Source organism: Macaca nemestrina, chromosome 14 (assembly GCF_043159975.1).
Source record: "Macaca nemestrina isolate mMacNem1 chromosome 14, mMacNem.hap1, whole genome shotgun sequence".
NCBI classification, from domain to species: domain Eukaryota; kingdom Metazoa; phylum Chordata; class Mammalia; order Primates; family Cercopithecidae; genus Macaca; species Macaca nemestrina.
The window spans coordinates 33,483,217-33,511,183 of NC_092138.1; the positions used below are offsets into that span (position 1 = coordinate 33,483,217).

Consider the following 27,967-nt stretch of genomic DNA (forward strand, 5'->3'; position numbering starts at 1 on the left):
TTATCACCTTGGAATTTTTATGGTTATTTTTGATTAATTCACATTTTTGTAAAGGCTTTTTTGAAATGATGCCAGTTTTCAATTTTTAATTAAAGTCGTAAATAATCTTAATTCTGCCTTAAAAGGTTTATTGTTTCTTTTTTTTTATTGCTGCCAGGAAATATTTCAAATACCAAGTCCTGATGTGAGTGAGCAATTAGAATCTCTCCAAGGTCTAGTAACAACATTGTACCATGTAAATATTACACACTGGTATATCAGCACAAGATTTGGAAATATGGATTGACTAGTTTCAGGTTTATTAGCAACTGCTTCTCCTGGGAGTGACATTTCCTTTTTTTGTTGGATGGAGCAACTTTCATCATTTCAATTTCCACAAATTAATCCATCATGGATTCATAAAGAATTTTTAAAATCTTTGGATAAAAAGGCAGGCTAAAATCGGAAAGTAAACACTGCAAACTTATCACTAAGGGCTGCGCAATGCAAGTCAACAAGTCAATGAAATCCAATTCAACCACTTGCAGAAAACAGTGAACATCAAAAGCTAAGCCATTTGAGAGACAGGGCCTTCTTTTACATAAGACAAAATTAAGATAACACTGCAATATTTGACATGAGATTACAATACTGCTCCTTGAAAGTACACCCTTGTTTATTTAGATTGCTTGTTAAATGGTGCCTGCAAATTGTCAGTAAAATAATATTTTATAGTCTCAAGATTTGGTTTTCTTTTTTCATTTAGTGCTTCAACAATCTCTCACACAATCGAAACTACTCTTTCTTTATACAGAGGCTGAAACACATCAAGTTTGAACAGGAGAAACCATTAATAATTCCTGAAAATATCCTGTTACATTTCCAAATCTGTCAACCTAGGTTACCTTCTTAACGTGAACATTACAATGTTGCTTATTTGTCTAGATAGGGGACCGATACTCTTTCATGTCCATGACAATTGTTAATCTCTACAAGGGTATTCTCCGATGTTAATGATAGATTCACTATTACAATAAAACCTTACACATTTGGACAACTTGGAGGCAGAAAATGATCAGATTCAGGGGGAAGAAAACCCCCTCATCTAGAAGGTGTGTTTTTGTTTTTTTTTTTTACGAATTCAAATTTGTAAGGTATATATAGATGATAACAAAACAATGGACAGTGGTCCTGCTGAAAGTAGTTAATACCATGCAAAAAGGGTGTGTTATTTTAAGAAGATTAAGCACATGCTTTCTCACTTTATTTACATTATTAATTAACTTAGCAGTTCCTTTGCTTTTCTGAAACACAAGAGCAAATCCAGTGTCTGTCTAATGATCACAGATATCAATTTACTGGGATTCCAATTAAAGAAATTTAACTATATTTCTAGGGGAAAATGATTTTTACAATTAACTTACAAGAGTGGGTTTGTATGCAATTAAGACTATGTATCAAATCCCCCTGACTGAGCATTTTTCTAACTCACAGGGAAAAGGTCAAATTCTTTCCATATACGCACCCTTGGCTGGCACTGTGCTAACACTTCTCAAGGAAGAAAAAAAAATCTCAAGTAACAAGAAGACTACAGAGCATTTCCCAACATAAAAGTGTTAAATCCCTATAAACCATGAAAGAATGCAAAATTTCTCAGTAGAAGCCACGGTGACCTGAAAACCCTTGCCATGGGGTTCAATCACTTGAAATACGTTGAGTCTTAAACTGCCCTTAAATTTGTTATAAAGGGCTCTTAAATGAATCAAGAACCCATCTCAATACCAATGAAACACTCGAAAAGCCAAGGTCAGCTCAACATGTTTTCTGCCATGAATAGAAGATACTCATTGATCCAAAAATGTAAAAACTTAGTTACTAGGAAATGCCTTGAAAGGTAGTAAGCTCTCTGTCTCTGGAGGGGTTGAAGCACAGTGCAGTCAACCACTTGCTAGACATCTTATGGAGTTAGGCGAGCAAGCCAGGTGGACTGGCTGGTTGGTCTCTAACATTTCTTCCAAATCTGAGATATTATGATTTTTATGAACTTTGAAAATGCATTAACCACTCATTAATGTCAAAGTGATTTTAAGTTCAATTCCTTTTTCATATTTTCATACAAATTCAGAAATCTGCTTTTTCTCTAAGCGTAAAGAATGCTCTCTACTTGTCCTACAGACTTACTTATCTTCTTCATTAGAGCTTCACGATTTTGGCTAATTGATATTTTATGAAAAAGCACTTCTTTCCAGAAAGATTTCTGTGGTGGTGTTTTCCCCAATTCAATTATCTTTAGCTATATGAACTTAACTTCCACAAAAGCTTTTTGTTGCTTTCCAGTTTAATGGACCTTCCTTACTTTTCTCTGATTCCTATTATACAAGCCTTCCCCAGAAATTTGCATAGCTATATCAGCTATGCAAACCATAGCCTCGCTGTTACTTCATGGGAGACTTACCTCCTCAAACGGTCTAAAGCAGGTTACACTATGAGAAGTATAAGAATTTCAAGTGCCCTGCAGAAGCTTTGTGTACTACAAGAATAATTTGAACATGCTTTTCCCGACTGGAAGATTCTCTTTTAAAAATTACCTTTTTCCTTGCTTGTTGATCTTTGGAAGAATGTGCCTTCACATGCTTTCTTAGGGAACTTGGGTCTGTGTAGCGTTTGGTACATCCTGGAATTTGACAAGCATAAGGTTTCTAAATGAGAAAGAAAGAAAGAAACAGCTGTGGTTAAATCATAAAGGTAACTGGGGAATGTTTCACTCAAAGACTATGGACTTCAGAGCATGAACTGTTACCAATTGACTGATGTGAAATGCTAGCTAATACTCATGCATTTTAATTACAAAGTCTAGTAACTTCGCATGATGGTTAAGATAAGGGTAAACTTTCAAGAAACAAAGAGATGCCCTATCCTTGATGATTTCTAAGAGATTGCTTTAGTGTACACTCTAACCACAAAACCGCTTGTGGCACTTTTTAATGTGGAAATTATTAGTAAGCATCTCTAGTCATACTTACAGTTATGTTTCCCTGAGAATAATCTTTGGTACTGTCAGAAACTAGTAAACACATATTCTTTAAGGGTTCAGGTAAAGAAGCTGTAGTAAAGTCCAGAAAAAAACTGGGTATTTTTCAGAAGAAACCTGATTCAGAAGAGAAAGGGAGAGAATTAAGAAGAGAAAATTAGTGTAAAGTGAGTAAGAGACAGTAGGTTTCAAACAGACACGTGAAAAATCATCCAGAGAAGCATTAATAATATTAGTTGCAGAGGTGTCCTAGTGTTGAGCCTGAGTTAAGTGAATAAGCTCTTGGCTGAGTGCAATCAGAACACACATTTTGGCTATTTCAATTCCCCCATGCTCCTAGAAGATGTGAGGTATGGTGCTTAAGGCTGAGTCTAGGCTTTTATATATATATATTGTTCTTTTTTATATATATATAACAATATATATATTGTTGTTTTGTTCTTGTCGCTCAGGCTGGAGTACAGTGATGAAATCTTGGCTCACTGCAACCTCTGCCTCCTGGGTTCAAGTGATTCTCCTGCCTCAGCCTCCTGAGTAGCAGGGATTAAAGGTGTGCACCACCATGCCTGGCATTTTTTAATTGTTGTACCCCTCGTGCTTGGTACATAACAGGAATGAATGAATAACAGCAGCTCACATCCATTCACATTTCAGCACTTATTCCTACTGTTATGACCCTTAAACTTATCAAAGGTGTGAGGCTATGACTCTTCAGTTGTGAGATAAATCAAAATCTTCTGCTTTTTCAAGAAATGAAAAATTTAAAAATCACAGGATTAACTGTGTTTATAACATATATTAATAGTAACTGATCTGCTTAGAGTCTCATCAAGTAAGGTATTAGAGCTGTGCTTGTATGATGTGAAATGTAAGGACCAGACCTGAAACCCTGTCTCGGGATTCTTGCTCTAGTAACTTGTTATAGTAAAATAATAATAATCATCATCATCATCTGACTAATCTGATTTTATTGTTGCTTCTGTTTTTATGTGCATGTGTGTCATTCTGTGAGCCAACAAATAAGTGGATTACATTATTTGACCTGCTAGAAGCCATATTTATGGTTCACTCCTTTTTGTGTGTCATTTTTGATTCCAGGAACAAGGTTAAATCATGAATATATAATTTAATTTGACATACCAAACTTGAATTCTATGTTTGACATCTGCTGTGTTCATTGACTGACTGACTGACTGTCTGGTTGGTTGAATCACTCAAAAGTATGCTTCTGGGATGTGCTCGGCACTGTGTTTCAGATTAGGGATCTAAAAGTGAACAACAGATGAACCAGGTTCTCGATACCTCATGGTTTCTACAAAATAGTGAGATTATTGGCTAAAGTCACTTGCCAGTTAGTTTCTACTGAGTAAGCAAAGATTTTCTTTAACCTGGGAATCTTTTCTGAATTCGCATAGCCTTCTTGCACTAGCCTTCCCCACCCTGCCCTGGCTTCAGGAGCGCAACTAGCTAAGATCTTTACTGGCAATCCCATTGTAAAAGCTTATGCTTTGAGCATTACAGGAGATGTTACATGTACAAAAGGCTTGATGACTATTAACAAATTATATACATTGATGCCATTATTATTACCATGGTCACTACAATTTAGGTTGGTAATGTCATTTTCTATTTGATTTTTTTTTTTTTTTTTGAGACAAAGTCTCACTCTGTCGTCTAAGCTGGAGTGCAATGGCACGATCTCAGCTCACTGCAACCTCCGCCTCCCGGGTTCAAGAGATTCTCCTGCCTCAGCCTCCCAGGTAGCTGGGATTACAGGCATGCGCCACCATGCCTAGCTAATTTTGTGTTTTTAGTAGAGATGGGGTTTCGCCATGTTGGCCAGGCTGGTCTTGAACTCCTGACCTCAGGTGATCCACCCACGTCGGCCTTCCAAAGTGCTGGGATTATAGACGTGAGCCACCGTGCCCGGCTTTCTATTTGATTTTGAGATGTTCTTGGAGAAAGCTTGACTACACACTCACTGTTCCTCTCAGCTGACCTTCACTTTCTTCTCTTGTTGTCAGCCACCAGGGAGGGACTGGTATGCCAAAATAGCAATGTCAGGGACTGATCTAAGTAGTACTGCTGCACCTGTCATTTTATCTCAGGTTACCTAAGCTTTAACTAGCATGCTACACTTCATCCAACTATATATTTTGTTATTTTCCACCTGTACTGTACAATTACTTTCCCTGTCTAGATATTAAGATGCTAATAGAGAAATTAATTAATACAACTATTAAGGGTTAGAATTAGGAACTCAGTAATCTTTATGGGAAAACCATTTTTTCTACAAATAAGGAATCCACTTAGTTGAAGAAAGATACTTTATCCAAAATTCTGACAGTATTAGCATAAGGAGTGCTTAATGAAAGGGAACAAGGACCTAAATTTAAATAATAAATTCTTCAAGCAAGTACAGTTTGTTTTTAAAAACAAGTGTGTGGTTTCTATAGGATTTTAAAAGAGCTTACTAATTTGTTAAATGTAGTAAAAGTTTAAACAGGAGCTAGTTTGGAGCTTACAGGAAAAAATGATGCTTTAAAAATATTTAATAGAGAAATAATTTTTCCAAAAAAACAAAAATAGCTGAGTTTTAAAAGCTATTGCATTAACAAAAATTGGGAAATCACTGTATTAGGTAGTTTTCCTCAAACGTTTTTTAAAAAGATATATTTTTTTATTCCAAAATGATTTCTGAAAATGCTCTTAGTTTGGTTAGCTAAAATTAGCTCCAAGCAAAGGAGGCCAGTGCGAAACCATAACACTTAGCCTCACAATAGTTCTTTCTAACTACAGATAACTAGGTGGAGTAGAAGCAATTTCTCAAGACAATCTTGTCTCATAAATGTTCATTATTCCATGATAAAGATTAATGACAAATTGGAAAATTTGTTTGATCCCACCAAGAGCATTTTAGGCACAACAAAATAGGGCATTTTAACACAATTTATTCTTTTTTTTTCTTTTTCTACTTAGAAAAATCCCACTATTCACCATATTTATTCATAGTATTCTATTTTATTGGCCCTAAAATCACTGAATTCAGGTAGAGTAGAAACTGGGTCCATCCTACACCCATGCTGCTCTAACTATATTTGAGATATTTACTAGGCAAACCATCACATTTATGCATATTCAGGGATAATTCTGTTTAGAAAGGTTATGTGACATATAGCTAAAATGACTTCTATGAATATGACTAATAGAGACTAATATAAAATTTAATAAATATGTCAACTATAACATCAGAAGGATCTTAAATATGTATGAGAAGGTGTGTAGAAATAACAGTATCTTTTCAAAATTCAAACTCTAGTGTAGTTTAATAATAGACATCAGAATGTTAACACCGAAAAAGTACTGTCATGAATACATTATTTGCAAGAATGTGGGATAAGAGATCTATGATGTGTATAATACACTTATCCTGATGGCTTTGTTAAGCAAAGTGAAATTACATAGAGTCTATCTGGCCTAGTGTAAGGAAAATGGCATCAAAACCTGGGAAATGCAAAGGAGGGCTATCAACGTAATTGAGAAAATAAAAGACAAGAATCATAGAAAAGGCATTTGGGAACGAGCAAAATGTTGTAGCATTAAGGGAGTTAAGCGTGTAATAATGAAAATCAATTGTTCTCATAGGGTCGATGTCAAAGAATATGCGGCTGTTAACAGATAGAAAGCATGAGGAAACTGAACTCTTGGGAAAGATTTGCTGTTTCTTCTTAGATCAGCTGAAGGTGAAAATACCAGGTGGTTTCTAAAGCAAAGGGCCAAATTCACTCTTGAAAATCATTCCAGCTGCAAAGTTCTATGTCAAGAGGAAAAGAACCAGGGTAGAAAAAAACAAAGAAAAACAAACAAAAACTGCTTGATATTCCTAGCAATAGCATACATTACCAACTTGATATCTGAATACTGATTTTAATGCCGTCTCTACTGATCACTCTCTGTACTAAAATCCACTACAGGACAGCCCCTAAACTGCTTTTGCTTTGTACACAGCGGTGACCAAGTCACCCTTTTGTCCCAGGAGGTTGTAATATTTAGAATAACCTGCTACTACAGAAAACTGAAACAGCCAAATAGGGCCCCATCTGGCCTTTTACCAGGTTCCACTGCTGCCCTTGGCATTGTCCCTGTAACCTGCAGACCATAAAGCAAACACTTCACCAGCCCACTATCAAGCAGGCACTTCCTCACACCAGGTTCTGGGTTGGAAACTGGAAAGCTCCTGCCATTCTTACAGTGTCCAGATGCGTCCGCTGGTGTTTGGCGCGGTCGCTGGAGTTACTGAAGGCCTTCTGACAACCCGGATGCTGGCACAAATACGGCTTCTCGCCTGTGTGGCTCCGCAAGTGGATCTTGAGATTTTCAAGCCTTGAAAAGGCCTTCTTGCAACCTTCAAACTGCAAAAAGAAAATAATTTTTGGTTGTTGAGAAGAGCCCTGGATGTTTGAGTCTGGGGGACAGGAAAAAGAAAATGTCCTTAGTTTGCACTTTGCTGAAAATGATAAAATAAAATCAAATCCAAACATTAATAAATATTGCTCCTAAAAATATCCAAATGTTTACGTGAACTGCATTTTTCCACTGAATATACATGCCACTTTCTGTACCAGATTTGGGTCCCAAACTGATTTCTGTGATTACTTATGTCAGAGAAAATTCACTGTGAGCCATCTGGCTCTGTTAATAAAAATACAGTAATGTGTGTCTTAAAGATTTATTAAAAATTAACACACTTTTCCATTTCCAAATTGGTCTAAATTGAAGGAACTGGAAAAGAAGAAACTCTCTGACAACTAATAAACTAATAAGAAAAAAACATCAGAGTGATATATGAGAAAAAGGAGAATTGAAGATCTGAGAGCCCAGGATGAAAAAGACATGAATCCACTAGATCAATATGATCACACATTTCCTTAACTAAATTTGTAAGTTTTTCCAACCCTCAAAAGAGTGACCATGTTAATGTATATGGTAATGACAAGGCTAATGAGATAAAGTTTTTAACACACTTTTATAAAGGAAGCTAAAAGACAATTCATTTAGTGCGAAATCATTTTCCAAATAAAGTACTGTAATACTTTAATCTTTTTTTACTTTTCAGACATTTTGTTATCTAATTCATGAGGAAAAGAAGATAAAAGACTTAAGATTTCAATAAATGTGTCACTGGTTTGTCAATAGTATTTATTGACAGTAATATTTACTCAATGTCTTCTGAGGGCAAAATATCAGCTACTATTAATAGGGTTAAAGTGATTCCAATCCTTGAAGTAACAATCTAATAAAGAAAATGTGTTAGAGAAAGCCTATAAATGAAGCATAAAGGTAAAATGGGGATTTATCTTTTAACTCTCCCTTTGGTCCTAAGCCCCAGAATATTTATGTTACTTAGACAGTTTTAATCCCATTTGAGTTCTCACTGGAAGGGAAATGGAGAAATATGGAAAACCTACTGGAACGAAGCAAAATACATTTAAAGCAATTAAGAAGCCTCACTTCTTACAGAGAAATGCAGTGGGGTGAGGGTGTGTACAAAAGGAAGGTAAGTTCCAGATGGTTCCCATTCAAAATTAGCAGGTATAACTTAACCTTGCTGCAAGAAATTTTATAAAACTCTTTGGCTCTCTTACTTACTATAATAGATGGTAGAGGACATTGTTCACAACAGAATGATCTAGAGCCAGCCAGGTTTTGGTTATTGGAATTTTCATCTTTAAGTAAAGGATGAACTAAGTAAAAAAAAAAAATTAAACATGTCATAACTCCATCTATTTAAGTTGTCCAGATTTTGCATGCTGGAGTATTTTAAGAAATTTATGAAAGTTGTACTTATTTTTGATTGAGAGTTATACATGTTTCACAGACATATGTTGGTTTATTTCAATTTTGATATTTTGCTTAAAATAATTTTGGTGTTTTCCTGATTTCTATTTCACATAAAAATAAATTTAGCCTGAGCAGAAGATGAATGCTGACAAAGCCAACTACTTTCTCAGCAGAGTGAAAGGAAACGTCACTAGAGGGAGAGAGGAGTTAAGGGGCTCATTTCTGCAGCTTTTCAAGTGACTCTCAAATTTAAGAATAAAGGGGTTCAAAATTAAACCCCAACTCATAGCTAAGAGGCCTCTGCTGACCAAACCTCTGTTTTTAGGGTTCTCTTTGAATGACGACTCAGAGAAAACTCTTGGAGCTCAGTTTATTTGACTTGGAATCACCTGGTGGACCACACTTAGGTCTGAAATGAGCTTGTGGTTTTAGACACACCAAGTCTGTAGCCTAGTTCCTAGCAAGGCTCTTTTGTAGGGTGGATTCCATTTTGGGGCCAGCTCCAGGGGCACATACCCAAACCTGAGTAGGCCCCATATCCACTCTGTTCCACAGTCGCCTCAGATCTTGGTCTGAGAGAAAGCTGCATTGTTTCAGCACCAGGATGAGAGTGGAGAACTACTTTAGAATAAGATTAATGAGGTTTCTGTGAGTACAGGATAAAACAACATCGCTAGTTCTACCATAGAGGGATTAGAAGGATCCAAGACATGTCCCTGACTAATTCAAACTGTTCACTTGATAAGACATAAACTATATGTAAGAATACCATTTCCAAGTCTTTCCAGTTAAATGTCCACTTAAATATTCAGTTAAAACTCAACTAATTGCTGTTATTACTCTTAACAGAAGCAATAATCAAAGACCAAAGGGCTTACTGGTTTCCAAGCAAATCAGTGCAAAATGAACAATATCTCAGAATATCCTGACCATTTTCAAACAGCAAGGACAGAGGAAAATATAGGCACCCAGACTGAAAATGACAACAAAAAGATTATCTGTAAAATAATCAAAATCCAGTTGATATCAGATGATGTTTCCTCTGTAACAAGAAAGGGCAGAAGACAATAGAATAGCATTACAGTATTCTTAAGGGAAAAGTTTATGAATGAAGGGTTTGACCACATTATGTTGTATGAATAAAGGCAGAAGAAGAAAGGCAATTTCATGTAGTCAGGGGCTCATAACATACACCTGTAACTCACTCTTGTTGAAGAATTCACTTGCAGGAACCATAGAACCCAAGACCAGTAAAATCACGCACTAAAGGATTAATAAATGCCTTGGTGAGGCACAAAATATCCAGCTCCTCACAGGAGTGTGCAGGGCACCACACCTGAATGAACTTGTCACATTGACAATTCTGCCAAAAGAGAAAGGAGGTGCTACTCATTTCTCTAATGGCATCTGGATGAAACTTGAAAGCAAACAATTTTATCCTGAATCATTATCATTTATTATGGGAACAACCCTGTAATTCATCACAAGAATTTCCCCTCCCTCAGGCAGTTTTACCCCTAGATTTGTAAGTTCAAGTAAATGCAAATGCATTAAAAATAAAACAACATTTAGGTAGGCTTATAAAAGACTGTTTATAAAATATACCAAAATTAGATTCTTTGACTGTTTGGGCAAATGGATGCCTTTTATCCTTCTTATTTTTTTCATGTTTCCCAAATCTTTAATGAGGAAGCAAGTTTCACCTTATAAACTGACATCTACACTTAGGGAAGCACGGAACATTAGGAATGTTTCCCTGGGTCTGGCCAGATGCTTTCTCTTCGAGGTTCCTAAAGTTCAAGCCCTTCCTGAGATCCAAGGTCCAAATTGTTAACTGACTGCTTGTGTCACTGCCACTGGACAGCTCCTACCCAAATTGAACAATATCCTATTTTCAGATCTTCTGCTTCCTGGACTAACTGTAGAACCATGAGCCCAGGACTCAGTGACACATGACTGAATGATCAGGCCAGAGTTTGCCCGAGGTTCAAAAACAGACTACGAACAGGAAAACAAGAGAAACACTAACCAACAAGCAAACTCTCAGAATCCAAGGGGGAAACAGAAGGTGGCTGAATAGAGCACAAGGGAGACAAATGCAGGGTGACAGTGTGGGGAGCAGCAGTGGTGGAAAAGGGGCCTGGTGTGCATTCGGCATACCAAGCTCCTTGCTAGAAAATCTCCCCTATGTTAGTAATTTTATCTAAATAGCATTATTTTTTCCCAGCAAATACTGAGTAAGCCCTATGTGCATGAAAGCAAGGTCAATGTGTACGACTGGGCAGGTTACATACTGATGCACCCCTGAGGAGTGTTTCTCAAAGACGGGGTCCCTAGACCAGCAACATTGGCAGCGCCTGGGAACCTGTCAGATATACACATTCTCTGACCCCAGACCTATAGAAGCAGAATGCTGGGAGTGAGGTCCAGCCATCTGACTGCTAACAAGCCCTCCAGAAGATTCTGATATTCTGATGAACACTACTACACTGTGAGCAGGTGAGTCAGGGAATGCCATTCATGCTGTGATCACTGTCCACTTATTGATGAAAATCTTGTGATAAAAGTGAAGCATTTTGCAGAATTTACCCATTTCTAATTCAGACAAGGGTCATAGGGTCTAGTGTAGCAGCGACCATCCTAGGATAGAAAAGGCATCTCCATTCCAGAGCGGGGCAAAAAGGACAAAATCTCAGAATCTCCATCTCTTACTGGAGACTCTTAAAATTCCCAACTTTTTAATTTGCCACTAGGCAGATACCTGGTTCTGAAATAGGTGTGCCCACAAGTTCCCTCGGTGGCCTCCTGACCAATAAAACATCCCATACTTCTGCCCATTACATTCTCTTGTTGGGAAAAAGCACAGAAGGGGAGCCATCATTTTCTGTTTGCACATTTCAGTGGCTTTGCGGACACATATGGGAACGGTGCATGAAACTGTTAAGTGATAGAACTTACACTCATGGGTCTTGAAAATACTGCATTGCATGAAGCCTCACTCTGAGAAGGATTTCTTTAACTCTGAGGCTGTTTTCAAGCAACAAACTTTAATTAGAAAGTTTAAGTTATTGCAAACCTAAAGAACCTTAGCTTGTATCACTTTGCTAATTTAGATTATTTTATATTTAAAGAATTGTAACTGGACTGTAATCACCGTCTATATATATTGGCTGATTACAGATTGTTGACATTAAGTGGCATTAAGATGACCTTTGAAATATTACTTTCCCTTTCTATTAGAGGCTTTTGTGTAAGGTTCTAAAAATGAAAGGCTCATTAGACACCATTAAAATAGGATTTATTCCATATGTGTAACCAATAATTAAGTAGAATATTACTCCCTCCCCTAATCAGCTACTTAGAGTGCTGAGAAGCATAAGTTCATATTCAAAGCAGTAATAACAGCAAACCTTTCCTGATCAGGTTTCCATACCATTGCTAATGTCAACTAAACCCAAACAGAAAGGAGTCTATGATGCCGGACATGCTTTTTAAAATATACATTTGATTTGAATTAAGGCTTAGTGTTTATGACCCTGGGAGGTACACACTTTCACAATTCCGTCAATTAAGACCAATTAATCCAATTAGCGATGGCTGATGCTAAGATACACAGCAAGAACTGGCTGATGAAGTATATGCCAGTTCACATCTCCACATACAGCCCAAAGATAACAGAGAAGAAAGGCATGGGCAGGAGGATCAGCAAATATTTCTAATCCTGCAGGTACTGTCAAAGTGACTTCCACAATAAGTCCAAGAGTTCAAGTCCACTTGAATCAAGCATGTACCTTCAAAAGCTGTAAATGAAAGATGACTTCTGTGACTCAGAAAAAGATGGTCAAAGGGCCACCTTACACACTTGAGGAGAGGTGAGAAATTTGACGCATGAATTCAGCTGGAATTTAGTTCTGGAAGCTTCTTTCTAGACCACTGCTTCCCAGCTTCACCTGGGAGACTTGTTAAAACACAGACTCTGCCTCACTAGGGCTAGGTCAGACCTGAGATCCTGCATTTCTAACAATCTCCCAGGTGATACTTCTAAATGGTGAATGTTTGAAGGTTACACTTTGAGGAGCAACATTCTAGGGATCATTAGGTCACTCTAATCTCAAAAAGGCACAGTTTGGTGGGATTTTATAAAGAAGAAGTAAAATAAACAAAAGAACTAGAAAATAAATAAAAGAAGAAAAGAAAGAACCAAACGGTGGCAGTTTCACACCTTAGGTTGTGAAACAGTTAAATCTAATTTTAAAATTTAAGTGGGAAGATAACAGGGAAAAAAAAAACGTAGAAGAAAAGTCAGAAAAGAAGGACCAAGAATCACAAGAAAGACTGCAGAAGCACACTGGGGCCATCGGATTTTGTTTCTCCTTCCACGGACTTCACATTTGGACATACAGTTCACCTCATGCCACTCTGGCTTCTGTTTCCGGTGCATTCTTAATAGTACTAGATGCTCTAGCAAATCTTAACATTTACATCAGTTTGTAGAAAGTGCTACATAAGGGGGAAAAAGAAAATCATTCAAATGTTTTAAGACTTTTAAAAAGTATCTAATTTATGAATCGATTTTGTGGAATAATAGGGAATTCCTCCTGCTCCTTGTTTTGTTCAGACTAATAACTCCACAATGGGGACAGAGAACATGTCTCTATATATTCTTGCTTTGTGATTTTACTCATGTTGCAGTCAAATCACCCTCTTGCTCTTAACAGAGCATTGTACTCAGGAGTTACTGGGTTTCCCTTTGGTTTGGTAAAAGGTAATATCTGATTTTATAACATTTCAAAGATTCTACCCAGAGTAATAACAGCCTCACTGGAAATTTATTTAAAGTTGTGATAAGGTTGTCCCTGGTTAATTTGAGAGTCCTCTTAACTTCAGGGGAATCAGTGTAACCCAAACTGAGTTTCCAAAGTTTCCAAGTATCTAAACAGATTTGCACTTGCATTTCCTACAACAATCTTCAAAGTTTCCCTGACCCTGGGTTTGGCTAGGGCAGAAGGAGGGGAGAAAAGGCTGCGACACTTGGTCTCAATGAGTCAATCACTCACTGGGTGCGTGCCAGTCATCTGGCATCTGGCATTGTGAAGTGGCCTACAGTCCTCATTTACCCAGATTATCTGGAATTATTAAAATTTTTGTAGAATTAATATCAAACTCTTTCTGTAATGTTTTCCTAAACTGTAATAAAGAGATTCAAATTACTACATTTTTCCTTATTATTCTGGTGTACAAAATGGGCCTATTAACTAGCTCATAAATATAACTTCCTGGCTTCTTGTGCTGCTTATTTTTGATGAAGAAATCTGTATAAAACAAGGTTTACTGAAATGGACAGTACATACACGTTTCTTATTGGTTTAAAGGAATATGTTGTTTTTTAACATTTGGGTCATGAGTAAGCAGCTGATTCCTAAAAGGGTCTTTGAAATGAGGTAGCAAATTTAATGAGAGTTCAACTTAAAAAACGAAAATGAAAAAAAACATTTCAAGAAGCCACAAGACAATGTAGAGAGAAATATGTTATTTCTGTTGCAACATTTGAACCATATTAAATTTTTATGGAAATTATCAAGTGTCTGGTTTGTAACAATTGAAAGGATCTGAGGACAAATGGAACCTCATCGTGGGTATTATACCATGACTGGAAAAAGAATATTCACAGTGCAACATTGATACTTAAGATATATCATATGGCCCTCTCTAGATATTCTACACATATAAGGTATCATATATTATTGATGTTATACCAATACAATGCCAGAAAACTACAATTTCAAGTGAATAATTATTTCTATGAGTGGGTAAATAATGAAAACTGGTTGTCTGGAGGTTACGTAAACACAACAATAAGTTTTTGTTGCTGCTGTTGTTTATTAGCATTGATTTCATTCAATCTGTGAATACATATCCACAAGAGCACGTATACTTCAGGGGCTGACAGACAAAAAAAATGCATTTGATAACATGCCAGTAGAGCAAATGTTTTATGGCTATGTAATTAGCTCTGCTAAACATACCTGTCTTAGTCCATCTTCTGTTGCTAGAACTGAATACCACAGACTAGGTAATTTATAAAATATAGAGGTTTATTTAACTCACAGTTCAGAAGACTGAGAAGTCCAAGGGCATGGCAGCAGCATTCGCTGAGGGCTTTCATACTGTGTCATATCATGGCAGAGAAGCCAAAGGGGAAGTTGGCATGTGAGAAAAGGGGGCGAAACACAAGAGGTGACCTCACTTTACAACAGCCTGCTTTGGAGACAACTAATGCAGTCCCACTAGAGTGAGAACTCACTCACTCCTGTGACAATTAGCCCAGGCTCACGGGAGCAGCATTAATTCCTCTTAACAATCCAACCACTTTTTAAGGCCCACCTCTCAGCACTGACACATAGAGGGGACCAAATTTTCAACATATGAACTCCAGGTATCATACTCAAACCGTAGAAACAGCTAAAAGCAACCAAAGTATTTAATTTTCTGTGTACCTGTGTTTCTGATCACCATGTAGCCACGTATAATCCATGTACATGTATCTATAATATATAAGCATAATACTTCTATGAAGTATAAAGCATACAAATAAAAGCAGTGCTCAGCTGTTTTACTACTCTATATTAAAGAAAAGAATTACTTCAAACTCTAAGTACAGCAGTATACCAAGTGACCTCCTCCATGAAGACCATGCACATACTGAGTTTCTCACACAATGAGTATTTCATTAGGCTCTGCAAAAGTAAGATTGGTTTTCATCTTACCTTTCCTGCGCTCATAATGTGTTGCAGGAGATAGACATACACGCAGAATAAATTTGGAATCTGATCCTGCTTGCTCCAATACCCCCATATTATTTTTTATATATAAAAATGAGATGACTATTGCAGAGGTGAGGAAACCAAGAGAAGTTTGGATAATTCATCCTTTCAATTTTAGGCAATATTTTTGTATTAAAAAAAACTCAGAAACATTCTCTATAACTTTAGTTTCTCCAAATCATCTGCCTCAGAAATATACTTTCAACTTTCAGAAGTCAGATAGGGAAAGATGAAGTAAAAGACAACTAATTAAGCAAAACGAAACAAGAAGTAGAAAAACAAAAAACAGAGAGAAAGAGACACTACAGGTCAAAGAAGGGAAGGGGGAGGAAGAAAGTATGAGACCTATGGCTTAGCATATATGTGATCAGGCCTGTCCCCTCTTACCTATCCCCCCACATCTCCTACCTGGGCTCCAGGCCAGCCAAGCTGCAGTTCCCTAATTAAGCAGCATGTTGCTCTTTGCCTCTTACCTTTGCATATACTACTTCCTGTGCCTGGTAACATCCTACTGACCCTTTAGCTTGGTGCCACCTCCTCTGGGAAGCCTTCCTTTAGGCTTCTGCCAAGGCACAACAGATCAGTGCCCACACATACCCACCATGCTTTGCCTACTGCCTTGCTAACACTTGGAAATATAGTAATTGGATTGTTTGTTTCCCCAACTAGGCTGTGAGCTTTATAAGGACAAGGTACTGAGTCTTATTAATACTTTTGTTGCCAGCACTAGGTACAGGGCTTGGCATATACTTGGCAAGTGATTGTAGATTATTTGCTAAATAAATGCTAAGGAAAATGGAGAGAATGAACTCTTTGTAAGAAAGCATATTGATTACCTAGACTTCCTGTGCAGTAAGCTCATTAAGGCCTTTTAATTAGGTAGGGTTAGTTACTGCTCATGATGACATCAAATGGTCAACACTGCAAAAGCTTTTATAAAATGTATTTATAGGTTTTAGATGCTGAATTTTAATCTCCTATAGAACTACTGTAAAATGTATCTTTAATTATTTTAATATTTAACCATGTGAGGAAAAATACTAATAACAACATATGGTTGTGTTTTTTGTGAATGTGAAGCATTTACTTCTTTATTGATATTCTGAGAAATTTGCAGCAACACTGGTGAAGTAAGTGAGCTGTTTTCCTACCACTCCCTTTTCCAAATCTGAGCTAAACACACAGATCTATTGGGAACATGTTATTAGCAATAATTCAAGGCACACAAATGTGTGCCTTCTTCATACATAAAGGAAAAGAAACTGTTTTAAATTGCCTTTTAAAAGCTGAGCTAATATGCTGTCAAATATGCCAGGAAAGAGCCTCTCATCAGAGTTTCTCATGCAAAGAAAAAAGATCTTTTGACCTTGCCCTGAATTACCCTGAGTCAAGTGTCCCCACACAGCAGGTCATGCAGTTTCCCATGATGCCATGCCTCTGTCAACCATCCTATAGCCAACCTCTCAGAATGGGAGGCAGACACTCCAATCCTGTGTCCCAGGTTATAACTATGCTTGGCTACAGGGTTTGTGTTCAAAGCACATGGGCTGAAGCAAAGCCTTGGCTCTGTCTTCCCTGTTGGCAATGGACTTGGCTGCCCAGTAATTAATTGTCTTTGACTGCAAAGATGAGAATTGCCACTGCTTGCCTTCAGTTTTATTAAGAATTGGCATGCTTGGTTTAACAGAACTAAGCAATATATTTATTTACTATGGTGTTTCCCAAAATGATTGCTGAATTCTGTCATCTCTTGACTGAGAAACTGTTTGCGGGTTGCAACAGAATGTATGCTAACATACATACAGCAACACAAACCTCCAAGACAAACTGTTTAAGTCAATTTGCTTATCATATAGGCATATAGGTGCAAATATGTGCATATGCATTTGTGGGTACAGCCATGGGCACACACTTTAACACTTGCACACATATCCCACACAGATTCTGTAATAAATGTGTGTGTTTAAGATCTGTGTGCAGGGGTGTAGAAGCAAGCATGAATTTGCCAAGAGAGAAAAGGAAATTCACACACGAAGAGAATAATTTACCATAAATTGGCCCACACTGAGTTTATTCCAAAAAACGGAGTGCAAGATGCCAAATTTTTAATGGCTCTTGCTATTCCAGATCTGGCCCTGACAAGCTTTGGAAGAGATGCAAGTGGGCAGGAAAGATGGGATTAAAAAATTATATCTTAAGCCTTTTCACTTTCAAATGTAAAATTTCCACCACTGTGACGGGAGAAAGAGAGTGGCAGGGATATTTTCCTGACACTGTGCTTTTCTCAACAAAAAGCCATCGATTTCCACTATGCACTTCTTAAATATAAATCCTGTACTTCTTGTTAAAAATCATCTGTGACTGGCTGCCTAAAAAAGAAAGAGATATGAAAATAATGGAACTCAAAACCTTGCATTAGCCCTGGCGGCCATTACAAAGGGGTGATCTCAGAGTGATGCCTTCACTGCAGCTCCATCGTCCTAGGATTGACAATCTTTTGTGACAACCCACACTGGTTCATCAAAACCACTCATTTGCTTCTAAAATGCATCACCTCCAGTTTCTTTTCTTTCAAGGTGCAACTTTTCTGCATAGCTTTCCCATCACAAGCCTAGCCGGCACACAGCAGGGACTCAGAAAACCCTTCATTCTTTCCACTTGCTCTTCTCTTTTCTTGTCCTGATTTTAAACTACTCTATCCCATTTCTGAATGTCTTTCTCTTTTGGTTGATGAGGAAATCTCTCTCACATTTTACCCCTTCTTCCTACATGCCCTTCATCCTATATGTTCACTCATGGGTAAGAAACTGTCATTAAATCCATTAACTCTTTCTATTGATGACCTTTTAAGTCTTAAGACCCACACTCACAGTTATTCAATCACTGTTATGCATGCACTGCACTTTGATCCCTATAATTCTTACGAAAAATACCTTGGCTCAGAATTGTAACCTCAATCCCCCTGACTGTTCTACTTAATACACCTTCCATCCCCTCTCTCTGGAACTTGACTCCAATGATCACAAGAATAACAGGTCTATGAAAAATTCTGCTTAAAATTATAAAGTCTAGGGTAGATGAAAACATTTCATCTCAGTTTAAATTTGATGAGAATATGGGTCTAATTATTTAGAGTAGTTGGCCTTTGCATTGAATTTAAAGTACTATTGTTTATTATTTCCATAAAAAGTAAAAGAATTAGTAAAATGAGTTGTTTCCATGATACGTTTCTTCCTTTATTTCATCTCTTCGCCATCTTACAGAGCCAACAATTTTGGCTGGAAAGTATTTAGCACATAGTAAATTCTCAATAAATGTGAGCCATTATCATCAACATCCATATGTATTCAAATTATCTACTATTTTATTGTTCCCATTTTACAAGTGAAGGAAATTGAGACACAGAGAGGTTAAGTGATTTGCCAAAGTCACACAGCTAGTAAGTGAAGAGCCTCAACTAGGATCATGGCCTTTTGGCTCAGTTATTTAACCAAGTATTCCCTCCGTGTAATTCCAAAGGAATGTTATTTTTCAAGAGGTCAAGGAGATAAGAAAAGAAACATGTCTTAGAAGGAATCCAGTTGCTCTCTTTTTTTCTCTTACAAAGTAAAATATATTAATAATTTAAATTCACAAAGACCAACTATCCTAAATTACACTAATCATTCTTATCAAAATCTGAGCACAGAGTTAAACCATTAGCAATGACGAGAAAGTACTGTGAGGCTTATGTTCTTGACACAATCTTCCTTTTTAACTAACCATACTTCTCAAATAAAAACAAATGTGGTATGCATCTGTGAGCCACTCAGAAGCCTGGGCTGCTGAGAAAAAAAATGCAAAGTGATACCTGGCATAAAAGAGTCAACATGGCAATTCTAGAAGAACCTACAAGATTGCACATTCAGCCAAACAATGAAATATCTTACAGAAAGATCCCTTTTCATTTTATCAAATACAGGATCCTAAGAATTACTACCAATTTACCAACAGTAACAAAACTTGGCCCTTCTTAGGTGTATACTTAGCTTAGTTTTTCTTCAAAGTAACTTTACTGATGGAAAAAAGAAAGATGTTTTAGAAGTTCCCATAATCTAACAGGTGCCTAATACATATTAGGTGCTCAACAAACTGTCTTTTCCTGGAAAAATGATAAATCAATGGAATATTTGCCTAAATATTTGTTGTAGCACTTTCAATTCTCTTTGAGGCAAAATTCCTCGAGAAAGAGAAAAATAGTTCATTTTGCTATTTTCCATTGGTGGATATAAGAATCCAATCTGCATCATATCAGAAGACACATGGCTATTGACTGTTCCATTGTTAAACTTGGCCTAGATCTCTCCTCTGAACCCCAAGCCTTACTGCCTATTCAATATCTCTATACTGAGGGCTCACAGGCATCTCAAAGGTACATATTCCAACACTTAACAATAACCTTTTCCCCCAGAGTCTTCACTGCCTGCTCTTTATTCACCCAGCAGTTCAGCCCCAAAGCCTACAAGTCATTCTTTACATTTCCCTCTCCCACATACCTGCCTCTAATCTCCAAGTCTGCAACCATCTCTCAAACATGAATACTTCTCTCCATCAATATCTGACTTTCCCCAGGCTAAGCCACTATGGCATCCCACCTGGTCTACTTCAATGATCTCCTAATAGGTCTCCCCCATCCACTCTTGTCCTTACCCACCATCTAGTGTCACACTGAAGCTGGAGTCACTTTCAAAAACAGGAAATCTAATAATGTTCCTCTTTTGTGCAGAGTTCTTCAAAAATTTCCCACTGGTTTTCAGATAAAGTCCAAAGCCTCGCCATGGCTCGTAAGTCTTGCTTGATGTGGCCCCACCTACTTCTCCAGCCTCATCCTCACCTCTCCTCCCTTTCCCTTTGCTCCCTCAGCTCAGTTTCTCAAGGGCGCCATGCCCCTTCTCACCTCAGGGCATTTGCACATGCTATTTCCTTTGCCTAGAAAAATGTTTTCCTCTTATTTGCCTGGTTAAATCCTAGGCATTATTTACAGCTTAGTTGAAATATTTCTTTTTCAGAAAAGCATTCTCTGTCCCAGTGGTTATGTTCGGTATCTCACATATACACCCTTAAAGCATCCTCATGGGACGTGAGTCCATTAGGACAGGAACCAGGCTTGTCCCTTTTCATGATGCAGCAGCTTGTGCAGTAAGCATCCAATGCAGATGTGTTGACTAATGGACAAGTCACTTGTCCATTAAAATGCAAGTTATTCGTATTAAAATGCTTTCTTCTTCACTTCTCCTGCCTTCCTCTCTTTCTTTCTCTTTTTGAAACTATGCTTCTAGGGCTTAAAATCTGCTCAGAATAACCATAAATTCATAGGAACAGTGCTTGGTCTAACAATGGGGAATAATAAAAGATGAGACAAACTTACAGAACAGACCCTCAGGTCTGGAGACAAAAAAAAAAAATGTTTGTGAAGCCCTCTATAATTTCTAAGTTCTACACGAAATGCATGTTTTCTAGATTCTAACTGCACACACAGAAATATCTCAACTCATTTTGACAGAGTTATCCACCAGGGAGATGAATAAATAGCTTCACTAAATACATATGGTGCAATTACACCCAGCAATAAGTGACAATAGGTCTTGCTTTATAGTAATCTAAAAATTCAAAGCCCAATTATTTCAGCTTCTCAGTAAATAATACTGAAAAGACGTGGTAGTAAAGCAACTTAAGAACATACTGTATTAGTAAACGCTAATGATCTCTTTATGATCCACAGAGCCACTTCTTTTTCTTCTTAAGGAAAGAAAGCTTTTTGTAAATTAAGAAAGAAAAAAAAAAAAGCAAGCCATCCATGAGCTACAGCCAAGAACAAAATGAAAGCAGGGAGTACTCCTTTTGATCTTTCAAGAGTAGTATTTAGTTAAAGAATGTATGCTGGACTACAGAAAAACATGACCAGAAACATGAGCATTTGAGACCTGAAAAATAGACCACTGGCAGCTGGTCTTTTGAAAAATATATTTATAAGAAAAAATAAAAAATTAAAAAAGGGACCTGTACTCTATAGTTCTAAATTTCAGGGTGAGCTGACACTGACTTTAATAAAAGGGGTCAGTTTCAGACTTCTTTTTGGAATGCAGAAGCACTGCAAGTAATTGGCATAATTAGCAGTTTAGAAATGCAAATCAAATTCGAACTTGAAATGACTGAGATGGAAAAGCAACCTCAACAGGGAAAAGAGGAGAGAGAGAAAGAGAGGAAGAAGCATGAACACACACACACACACACGCACGCACGCACACACACACTGGCCTTTCTGGATGATCTGAGGTTAGCTGAAGACACAGTAAAGACAGATCTGGGATCCAGCTGATCACTGGCACACTGACTGAACTTTTAGACAACCGTGGTGAGAGAGAGAGGGGAAACCAGAAACTGCCTAGCCACAGGTTCCCCCAGGCCAAGATAATTTGAAGAATGACAATTCACAAGGCAGATCTGGGAAAAAATGCCTATTTACGCTTCTGTTTGCATACTCCCTGGACTTCTGGTGTTTGTTATTTTTCTAATTTGAGCAAACCATGTAAGCTTTTGATATCTCAAAAATAAAATCATATGGCTAATAAAGTATTTGTTGAGGGAGAAAAAAGTTAGTTCACTGACATAGGTTTACTTTTTGGTCACCTTACTACTGGGAAATCGTAATCCACCTCTCTGCTCTTCTGCTTACTTGTGACCCATTTGAACCAGAAGCCGCCCAGAGGCACCACCACCCAGGGGAACCCTGGCACTCTCTGAAGCTCCAGACTGGACCTGACCAGGCTCACTCAATTTGCACCTTCTTTGCACACTGTATTTTTCCTTTCTAATTCTTTACCTATCTGCCATTAAGTACAAATTTCAGTAATCATCTGCTTAACAGCACTCCTGAGTTCTGCATCTATTTTGTTCATCTATTTCCAGAGCCTGTCGCAGTGCCTGGAACTTGCCAGGTGCTCAATGCACGAAAATCACAAATTCTGGGATTGGTGAGTAATAATGGGTCAGATTATCCAAATGTCAAAGCTACCCTTTGGATCTTCACTTATTCAATGATCAAAAGTCAATTACTGAGACTTTATCAGGTAAATTTTGTCTGGAAACAACACATAACATCTGAAACAATAATACCAAATGGTATCCTAGCACAGTGCTTCTTGGACTTTAATCTCCTTGGGAGTTCCTTATAAAGCAGACTCCGATTCAGTACGTCTGGGATGGGGTCTGGATGCTACATGTCTAAAAACACTCCCAACCGATGCTGATGCAGCTGGTCTTCAGGCCACACTTTGTTTGGCAAGACCCTGGGGAAGCTAATTGACAACCCCACCCAGCTTTCCCCTTATGCAAATCTTATTTATTTTTCATTAAAAAAAATCATATTGTGATTGCAACCTAGGCAGTTCCTGGTTCAGATATTCAAAAAGATGTATTCTTGAGCTGTTGAAGAGCCAAGTCACCATTTCTTGTTTTTTTCTGAGATTTGAGGGATCTGCACTACACATATTGTCTGATAAATTCTGCCTCTCACCAGAAAATTTAGCCATATCTTTAGTACCCCAATGAAAGATTCACTTCTATCAAGGGAATGAGGCGCGGAAAAAAATGAACTTGGATTTTCCATAGGGTATTCTTTTTATGGTAGAATCTTTTGAGAATATTTGCCTTGTTTTGTTGGTTTTTTGAGAAATTGTTACATATGCAGCACTTAAGTATTTATAATGTACAGAAGGTCTCCTTTATCTCTTAGGATTTCTTTCCACTTACGTGATCAATATTGTACAGATCATTCTTTCCAAGCTATTGTACAGATCATTCTTTCTAAGCTATTGTGGATAGACTAAAATGGGCGATGGATATCAACATTTTGATCTTTACACTGACTTCCATATCTCTTAATATTCAATGATTCCCCCTTATAAAGTGAGGGTTTGAGTTGTTTCTTCAAACAATGACACAGTAATATAGATGTTTTCTGCAGGCAATATCTGAATATTTCTTTGTACAAATGGTCTTGCCTCATATCACAATGCAAAGAGCTGATAATGTAGGTTTAATGACTTTTCAATGGATTAAAAGTAAGTCGTTGAAAACATATTTTTGATAACAATTCTTTTGTTAGTACTTGTTGTTGGCTCTCCTGGAGGAATATTGCCAATGATAATTAGATTTGCGCTCTCTCTCTCTCTCTCTCTCTATATATATATATATATATGTATATATATATAAATATATCTTCTTCATCTCACATACACACAGACACAGACACACACACAAACGCACACACACACATGCATTTGCTGAAAAAGTAAACATGTGGCTTTATGTCTGTAGTATACCAATCAACATATCAAAATCCAAATTTAGAATCCTAATTCACAATACCACTTTTTTTTCCCTTTTTTCTCCCCCTCACTTGGAGTAAATTAAATTCAGCCTTTGTTGGAAGGAAATGTAAAATGTGTTTCACACATATATTTAACACTAATCTGTTCTCCCTACCTTAATTATGCTTTGAATTTCTGTGGGATCTTATATTCCAGGGTCTCAATTTACTTTTATAAATATTCATTGATTTTTTCCATCTCTATTAATGGTGCTAAAAATTACCTTTCTTTTTGCATTTGGAGAAACTGAGGCACCAGGGAGAAATCTATGGTTTGTCACTTAACACAACTGTAGAGCTACAAATGTGACCTAGAAGCTCCTCGATAAAGAGGCAACCCTCCTGCCAAAGCTTAGAAATAATGGTACAATGTTCACTGGAGGATTAAATCAGAGCCAGTCTGCTCACATTCTAGGCACAGCTACATTCTCTATGTTGTCTTTTCCTTAGTACAAAGTGCAGTAACAGAATAGCTGCCCCGTGGTTAAAGAGAAATGATTACAGAAAAGAACAGTTGGAGAAAACAAGGCAAAAGTACTTGGATTTTACTCAGTGGGAGTCCATCACAGTAACTAATGGGCTGAGAATGTTTCTATTTTTTCACCAAGTAATCCATATGCAAATTTCCTGCAGTATTCAATATGCACTTCCAAGCTCAGTAAATGTTTTCTATTCTTTTCTGCTTAGCTCTCTCAGCTTTTTCCAATTAGGCCCTGTTTATTTAGAAAAAAAGAAAATGTCTAAAGGAAGGATTAAGCTCTGTATCTTATGGAGAAAGAACGAATATTAGAAATTCTTTCAGGATCTAGAGGATGCATTCTTCACTCATCCTCCCCGCTGGGATGGGTAATGAGAATAAAGTAAAAGAGGATGAAGCTTTTTACTTCATTTGGTTTGTTCAGCTGAAAACATGCCTTTGACGATCTGGAATTAAATCCAAAATGCGTGACAATTCAGACAATGGTGCACATGGAATAAGCTGGTGGGTAAAAATAAATAAATAAAAGAGAGATGCGAAAGCTCAAAAGGCCCCACCTGGTGAGCAGAGTTCTGCAAAAGCAAGGGAATTCATGACGTAGAGAGGACAAGGGGACAGGCTGCGTAGAGACAGCACAGGCTGGAGTTAGTGGCTGTGCCAAATGAAGACAACCTGGGGAACACAGCTGTAAATCAGAGAGATGTTGCAAACGCATGGCCTCCCAGGGTAGTAGTCAGGGAAGACGGCCAGCATGAGTCAGGCCTTCCCATCTTTAGTCACTGCACCCGTGAAGACACGTGGTGTTCTGCCTATCTCTGTTAGGTTTTAAATTGAAAGTTGAAGGTCAAATTATGCTTAAAGTAAGACAGTTTCTCAACTCAGCTTCAGATCTTTTCTATCTATTTGTTTATTTATTGAAAGAGAGAAAGAGAAATAAAAGATCCCTGAACTTGAGTTCCTTGGCAGACAGGATGGAGGTGTCATGGTGCCTGAGAAGGAATTTCTGACCCTGAGGATGGCCTGCTTCAAGAGGCTGCTGTGACACCACAAGAGATATTATAGATGATATTTTACAAACCTAAAAACATCATACCGATGAAAAAGGGGTCAGGAGCAGTAGTTATGGTTGGCGTTGGATTAAAGAACAGGAAATAGCCAAGATGCTTCCAGGATCTTGGAACAGATTCTTACCAAACAGGGTTGTAAAGAACTAAGCATGACAAGTAGCAAAATGTCAGATTAATTTTCTCTCCTAAATTAATTAATTTAGGGATTCAAAAGCCATAGAGAGTAATAATTGAGAAATTATAGTTAAGAATAGACTGTTCACCTAGTGACTGAATAACACAAAAAGCTCTTCAGAAATCTTCATGATAAGTTGACTTGCCTAAAAGACCATAAATAGGAAAAATCTGGGGAAAAAAGTGTCAGTATAATCAGCAATGAGAAGTCTCCCTTTAATGACAGCTATGGGGAAAGATGGGCACCTGAAAGAAGTAGTATATACATACAAGTGATTGGCTAGGATCATACCATAGACTGCCCCCATAAGTATTTCCTACCACAATTGACATTCTCCAGATTCAGAAAAAAAAAAAAAGAAAAAAAAAGAAAAGAGAAGAAAAACGAAAAGAATTCTTCATCTGTGGTCAAACTACCTGCTTACATTGTCCATGAGAAAAAACTGTTGTGGCTACTACATTACCTAATGGTCATTTATAAAAGCTGACTTTCATTCTTTAGCGTACCAGTTGAAAGAAAAAAAAATCACCTCCAATAGGTTTTATATTTTCAGTTCCAAGACACAGCAATGCTCTCAAATTTCAGTTTCTCAAGTCTCAAGCTTCGAGAAAAATAAACTAAACAAAAGCCTGCCAAAAACCCAGACTGGCTATTAAAATGTTACAACCAACCGCCATGAGTTTGAGACTATAGATGGTATCCAAATTAACAGAAATGTCCTGGACAGAAGCCTTCAGATCACCACGCAACGGGCTTTGATGCTCTTTGTCTAATTCTGTGGAGACCCAATCCTCAAGTAGAATATTTTTGGCCCATCAAATAAAGGCCTTTCCCAGGAAGCCAAAGGGCTTGGAGACATCGCTCTGATTCTCAGCCCCTTCTTAAGTAACTCAACACACTGGATCTAACCCCTAGCTTTAGAGTACACCAAAAGACGTTGCATGGAGGGTTGTTTTTTTTTGTTTTTTTTTTTTTGTTTTTTTCCGTTTTGATCTCACAGACCAGTTGTATTTTCTTCCTCCTTTCATTACTGAAGTAACTCCTTCCATGTGCCAACTTTGAATAATCCTCAAACAGTAATTTCATTACAGAAACGATCTCAGTTGATCAGGCTGTAATGACTTTGGATGTTTCGTCTTTATCTGGCTTTTTTCTTTTGCAGCTTCACTGACATGATGAGAGCTCCCCAAAAAGGGCAGGCTTCTGCCTCAACTCTCAGGCACATCAATAATAAGAACAATCTACACTTGCAGTCACAAGCTGATTAAGCCCCCGTATCTTCCCTGGCAAATCGTCTAAGAGCGCCATCCTTGAGAACTTGCCCTGGAACTCACAGCATGGCATAAGCAGTTGGAACTAAAACCTGAAAAATCTTTACTAGGCCTCTAAGCCACCTGCCTCCCACAGTGAGGCGGAATGGGAAGAAAATCTCAAAGTGGCTCCCTATCTACAGTATATATCTGTTATTTCTTTGAAGGTGTGGCCTAGGGGTCTCAAATGGAAAAGCAGGATAAAATAATCACCAAGCAGTGGGTTTGGAGCCCTTTCCTGAGAGTGTTTTACACTGCCTACACATTAAACCTGTTCTTGTTTATGCAGTAATCAATGTATTTGGATTGAATAACACTTCCCCAGTTTGGCTGCCTAGCCAATTAATGTCTTTGCTTTCACCTTTATAATTAGCACATTTAAAAGAAGATTTAAAAAGTTGCTACTGAGGTGGCAGTGAGGAGAAGGCACTGAGCCTGCGTGTGCAGGAGGAACAAAGACTCAAACTACAGGGAGTTGCAAGATGAACCACGAGATGGGATTTGCATATTGCAGACTTGTCAACCAAGGGACTTATCAAGCAGCCCTAAGGATATACCACCAGGGCAGTACTGACATAGAAAATTAGATCCTCACCCCAGAGGCAACACTAGAACAGCGATTTTAAATAGAAGCCACATTTAAAACCTTGCTATTAGGCACATACGTATACCATGACTCTGGAAAACAGACAAAGAAATGTTAGCGTCAACAGACTTCTTGGTGAGGTTTCTTTCATTGTCATTCCCAGTCCATCTCAGATGCACAAAGGAAAGGGCTTTTTCATGTTTTTCCTTTTGTCTGAAAAAATTAGGCATTTATATCACCTGCTCAGATTCACACAAAGACACACA

At 37.7% G+C, this 27,967-nt stretch overlaps 1 protein-coding gene across 8 annotated transcripts in view; it reads right to left on the reverse strand.

Moving 5' to 3' along the window:
- Positions 1–27,967, reverse strand: part of LOC105491836 (GLIS family zinc finger 3) — a 478,098-nt gene that overhangs the window by 101,961 nt on the left and 348,170 nt on the right. For all 8 annotated transcript variants that reach the window (XM_011758546.3, XM_011758539.2, XM_011758533.2 and 5 more), the window contains 2 exons: positions 7,261–7,422; positions 2,568–2,678 (listed from right to left, as the gene is read on the reverse strand). In XM_011758546.3, coding sequence (XP_011756848.1) covers positions 2,568–2,678; positions 7,261–7,422 — 273 coding nt within the window. The remainder of the gene's footprint in view (positions 1–2,567; positions 2,679–7,260; positions 7,423–27,967) is intronic.